Here is a 6,000-nt window from a genome sequence, read left to right as displayed (position 1 = left end):
CCCACTCCCCCCCACTCCCACCCCTTCATTTCAGGAAGGAAATGGTTAAAACAAGACTCCTGCCCTGCAGGGCCTGGGAGGGGGCGGCTCTGTGCTTTATAGTGGCTGCCTCTAAGGAGGGCTGGAAGCTTAGGACGTTCTTTCTGTCCTAGAGTAAAGCAGAAGGTGGGGGAGATTTTGGAGGAGAAGGGGAGGCCAGACAGACGGGGGGCGTGTGCTCCTCTGGAGTTTCCTTTTTCTTCTAGTCCTTGCGCGCGCAGTCATCCCTGTGGTCTGGCGATTGTGGATCGTGGTGGCGAGGCTCCATCCCCGCCGGTGGCCAGAGGCTGGGGGCTGGGGAGACCTCCGCACAGAAGCGGTGCCCAGGAAGTTTTCCGACGGAGAGGCAGCAGTGCAGCCCGATTGCTGCCGCGCGGGAGCCCAGGACCCAGGCCACCCAATCTCTCCGGCTCTGCTTCCTCTCGCCCAGCCGCCCAGGTGCCGAGCGGACCGGGCAGCCGTCTGCGCCCGCCTCGCTCCACGGTCGGTGCAACTCTTTCCTCTCGGGGACCCGCCAGGGGTGGGGGAGATGTCGCCTGAGCCCTTCGGTGGGGAGCAGAGAGAGCAGGCATCCATTCCGCCCGGCGCCCTGCACCTTGGGCGACCCTCCCACACGGTCTAGGGGTGCGTGGTGGCGCCGGCGCCTTCCTAGGTGGGGCTCTTTGCGGGCACGTCTGGGGTTTGAGGAACTGATTGAAAGCCCGCTGCCTACCCAGGTGGGATTCGGATTTTTAGTTAAAGGAAAATATACAGTTCTCCCTGGGTCTCCCTTTTCCCCCCCGGGCACGCGAGAACTTTATGGATCATCACGCCCCTGTCGCAAGCTCCAAAGCGTACTTGTGAGAGGTTCCCGCAGCCTTTTCTTGCTCGCCTGCTCTGCTCCCTGCACACCCGGGTTGTCAAGGGCAGCCAAGGGCACTCGGTGTGCGGGACAGATGTTTTGGAAAACCCCCAGGGCAGCTGGTTTGGAAACCTGCCTGTGGATGTCTGGGCGTTTGGTTCTATGCTGTCCTTTAAAGGCCACTTGTTGCCTTTCACGTGCAGAAAACTAGGGCTGTTTCTAGATAATCAGCCTCTGTTTACACCATCCTAATGGCGTTCCGGATAGAGCTGGCGGCGGAGAGGGGTGGTGGGAGGCAAATTAAAGTCAGACATTGTCAGCAAGGACAGTTGCTAATATCTTACCCAGCGAGCAAAACCCACAGAGAACTTGGAGAAAGTACCTAGTTTTTTGTTTTTCCTCTTGTAGATACTCATGGCTTCCCTCGCTCTCCGCCTCCCCCTCCCCAATACCTTCTGTTTTAAATGGCAACTAATTGGGAAACATCTTGACAATCATTTCATGTAACTACCTGCTCTGAACTCAGACCATTTAGGTAAGGCTGGAATTTCCAAATTACTAATTACAGTACAGGTCCACTTTGATCCTGAGAATCAGAGATGTTAAATGGTTAAAGTGTAAGCATAAGGGTCCAGTCCTCTTCCTTAATGATAACTTTTGAACTTAAGCGAATTCTTAGACCCCAAACAGAAGAATGCTGAATGTATAAACCATGTCCCTGAGGTCTGAACCTCAGATGCTTCACTAGAGCTATGACTGGGTATGACTGATTATTCCAAGCACAGCATGACTTAGATCCATGGAAATGAGCTACAGGCTCATCCTTGGAGGAACATGCATTTGAAGGAGCTTCTTTTGTGTGGTTTTGTATTTTTCATGCAATATGTAGTATTCACATGCCTTTGCCAAGTATCCGGTAGCTCCGCAGCTTAACATGTAGAGAGCTGATGGAGGCACCATCAGAAATTATTTCTGTGGTGGTGTCATTGTTGCAGGGAAAGGAAAGTGGTTTTAATAGTAGCTAGCTCACACTTTGATAAGAACCCACAGCCTTGGCCTCCTTAGCTCCTGCTATCATCAGCTGACCAAGCAGACCAGCAAGCCAGTGTTCAAACACTAGCGGCACCTTTTGTGGGTGGCAGAATACGATAGCCAGGTCAGTTTGCTAAATATCCTCTAACAGACTCTCATGGGCAGGGAGTCATTCCATTACTGAGAAAAGCCTTCTCTCTCTTAGTTTTAATAAAAGCATTAATGAAGGTTCCATTCTGATTGGGAAACTGGGAGGAGGCTTTAGTCATTAAACAGCACAAAATACTGAAGGATTTTTTTTCTCCCTTCTCTGATCTGAAGAGGATGACAGTATGCTTTGTTCTCAAAGTTCTGGTCTCCAATGCTGAATGGAAACAGGGTCTGTCAATATTAAGTTAGATACTCACTCCCCAATGTAAGAAGCAAGAAAAAAACTACTTATAAGTCCAGGCAGATTTGATATGTACATAGTATGCCCCTAGCTTAGAAAAATTGATGCTTTTTATCATTTTTTATTATTTATTTTTATAATATCAGACTGAGTCAAGTCCTATAAGCAAAGTAAAGTGAAGCACTCTATCTGCTGAACTGCTTCTTGGCCATGAAAAAGACTCAGTTCCCTTATGCATAAAATGGGGATATTGGCCCTGCCCACCTAGAGTTGTTTCTGAGATCTGTTTACTTTAGATCTTCTATACAACATGAATAAATCTCATTTCCTCCACATATTGACTATGCTTTATTGATAACTGTCAAAGATAACTCAAAATCCCTAAAAGTGGTTAATTCCAACCACAAATAAACTCAGAAAAAGGACACAATTTTTAAAAATTAAATTTTATGTCATAGACACACCCACCATTGATGGGCATAAATGAACTTAGGGCCTTCATTTTAAAAGATTGTTAAAAACTCACAAGCAAGAAAATACAAAACTATTTAAATGTGAGGAGCCATTTTTATTTACCTTTGCTTATTGTGTTACCACCAACCTCCCTCATTTTCCCATCTTTTCTTTAAGGATTAAAGTAGAAAAACGTAGACTTCCGAGGCAAGAAAGACCACTTGCTCTACAAAAGTGTCTAAAACAAACAAGCAAACAAACAAATGGTCTTTTGAAAACATCTCACCAACCTCTAAGTCCACTGCTTCACTGAAACTCTGGAGAATTCATTCAAACATTTCAGGTGCTAAGAAGGCATGAGAATGAGGGGCATTGCAGGCTAGAGGTTAAGAGCTCAGCGTTGGATTAACTTGCCTTAGAATCACAGCATTGCCATCCACCACCTGTGCTTTTGACAAGCATCTTGACGTTCCTGAGCCTCTGGTTCCCTACCTTTAGAATGGCAAATGTATCTGCTTCCCAGGGTCAGGGAGAGTATAGATCAGATGGCAACATGCCTATGGAGTGCCCAGCACCGTGACCAGGCATGATATCCCATGAAAAACCAATGGTGTGCCTGCCTGGGAAAGTCCAGTACTCCCAGTTTCACTTGTTGGCAAATATCATGCCGATAATTTCTGAGGAATGGAAAAACCCAAAACTCCTGTCAGAAGATGTACTAGTAGATTGTACACATTAATCATCAGCGTTTTCAATAAAAATAAATATTTTGTCTTTATCAGTTATGTCATATTTATTTCAAACTAGTAGTAAAATTGTTATATGTAGAGATGGTGTTAACCAGAGTTCTGATTTTAAATTAACATTGCATAATGCTTTAAATGGCTACCTATGCTGCATTTTATTACCATGTTCATTATTTACCATGTGCAAACTAGCACATATTTTGGAATATTGGATTCTTAATTATAGAATTGGTAATCTTATGCCTTAGCATAGCGGTTCTCAACCTGTGGGTCGTGACCCCTTTGGGGGTCAAATGACCCTTTCACAGGGGTCGCCTAAGACCATCGGAAAACACATATATAATTACATATTGTTTTTGTGATTCATCACTATGCTTTAATTATGTTCAATTTTTAACAATGAAAGTACATCCTGCATATCAGATATTTACAGTATGATTCGTAACAGTAGCAAAATTACAGTTATGAAGTAGCAACGAAAATAATTTTATGGTTGGGGGTCACCACAACATGAGGAACTGTATTAAAGGGTCGCGGCATTAGGAAGGTTGAGAACCATTGCCTTCCCACTATATAACTTTTTACTCAGCATTTAATGCCTTTTCTTTTCCACTAGTAAAATGTATCTCAACTCTCCAAGATTTTTGTAATTCAGGTTCTTAGCAGAGGTATAGTGGATGGAAAACAGCAGCTTTTAAGCTACTTCTTAAAAAAACAACTGACATATCCTCATGCGTATTATAATATAGATATAAGTATAGCTGTGAACAGAGATGAGAGAGAGAGAGAGAGAGAGAGAGAGAGAGAGCGCTCTAATAGAGCTTTGCTCTTTTCTGATTTTGTTCTGCTTTGGGGTAAGCTGACATACATATATCTTATCTAATTACCAAATATATCCTGCTTTTTAAACTGGAGCAGCAAATAATCATTGACTGCAGTCTTACTGGCAGCTGGATTTTGTAACCAAAATTATTTTTCTTTTTTTTCTAGGTTGAAAAAAGAAGTGAGGGTGAAAAAACAACAGAATAAGAGACATTTCCTCAAATTTGCATCAAGATGGAAACCTTTTGCTTCAGGGTGTCCTTTTGGGTGGCACTGGTTGGATGTGTAATTAGTGATAATCCTGAGAGCTACAGCACAAATCTAAGCACTCATATGGACGATTTTACCACTTTTCGTGGGACAGAGCTCAGCTTCCTGGTTACCACTCATCGACCCACTAATTTGGCCCTACCCAGCAATGGCTCAATGCACAACTATTGTCCACAGCGGACTAAGATTACTTCAGCTTTCAAATACATTAACACTGTGATATCTTGTACTATTTTCATCGTGGGAATGGTGGGGAACGCAACTCTGCTCAGAATCATTTACCAGAACAAGTGTATGAGGAACGGACCCAACGCGCTGATAGCCAGCCTTGCCCTTGGAGACCTTATCTATGTGATCATTGATATCCCCATCAATGTATTTAAGGTAGGAAGTAACCACAAATGTACTTGCAAGTGTGAACATATGCTCTGATTCTACAGTAAGAGAGTTGTTGCAGACTTTTCTGACCTTCTGGAGTTTAGTCTGTTTTTACTGAGATCGGTTTCTGCTATCTTACAACTAGTGGCTTTTTAAATGTTTATTATTTGTGAAATGTTACACTTAATTTTCTAACTTAATTGTTAACCAAATAGTATTGCAGGAGTGACTCCTCAAAATGAAGGTCTTTCATGCAGCATCGGCTTCTTATTGCTGTGTGGATAGGCAATTTTGGAGAGATCACTTAATTTCTCTGAGATTTAATTTTCAGGGTGAGACCTACTGAGCCCAAAAAGTGCTCTACATAAATATATTCAGTTGCAGTTAACCCTTTTGTTCTGCAGAAGCCCAATGTCCACAGTATGGCTTAGAAGGAAAAGCACCAGTTTTATTTTGACTAGATTGATGAGTGGAGCCCAAGCACATGCTAGCTTCCTTGGTTATCTGGGTGACTTAGAGATAATAGGATCCACATGATTGCAGGCCCCTGGGGACCTCAGTGAGCAGTATTACTAAACTGTTTAAAATAAGCATCAGTTTACCTTTGCCTCTTTCATTTCTTCAGTTTACATTTGAGGAGTGCCTACTGTGTGCCTGCCCCTGAGCTGGGCAATGGGCTCCAAAGACAAATTAGACAAAGTTAGTGAGAGAGGAGGATAACTCACCCACTGCCATGGTCACCTTGCTTTCAGGATGAGTTACTACCAAAACAAACTAAAGCCAAAAGGAATTAGATATTACATATTTGATTTCTGGATGTAAGGGGGAAATTGCTGAAAGAATTCAAATGAACTAAAATTCAAATGAAATCACGATCTATGCCAGATATTCTGGAATGTCTTTATTCTAAGCCCAGAAAAAAACACTTTCTTCAGCCTTTATTTTTCTCTTCTCTGTATTAGCCATAGAAATGAAACAATTCTGAGCAATCATATTCTGAAATAGGACTTTAAATGGCAAGTTATGTC

General features: G+C 43.1%; 1 protein-coding gene across 1 annotated transcript in view; it reads left to right on the top strand.

Moving 5' to 3' along the window:
• Positions 1–265: 265 nt before the first annotated feature.
• Positions 266–6,000, top strand: part of EDNRA (endothelin receptor type A) — a 48,212-nt gene continuing 42,477 nt past the window's right edge. Inside the window, exons 1-2 of the mRNA XM_081092839.1 lie at positions 266–522; positions 4,493–4,978. Coding sequence (XP_080948965.1) covers positions 4,559–4,978 — 420 coding nt within the window. The 5' untranslated portion in view covers positions 266–522; positions 4,493–4,558. The remainder of the gene's footprint in view (positions 523–4,492; positions 4,979–6,000) is intronic.

The sequence above is a fragment of the Myotis nattereri genome (genome assembly GCF_964212035.1).
Source record: "Myotis nattereri genome assembly, chromosome: 5".
Classification (NCBI taxonomy): domain Eukaryota; kingdom Metazoa; phylum Chordata; class Mammalia; order Chiroptera; family Vespertilionidae; genus Myotis; species Myotis nattereri.
The sequence above is the reverse complement of the archived record's forward strand: the minus strand, read 5'-3'. Positions and strand labels throughout refer to the sequence as shown.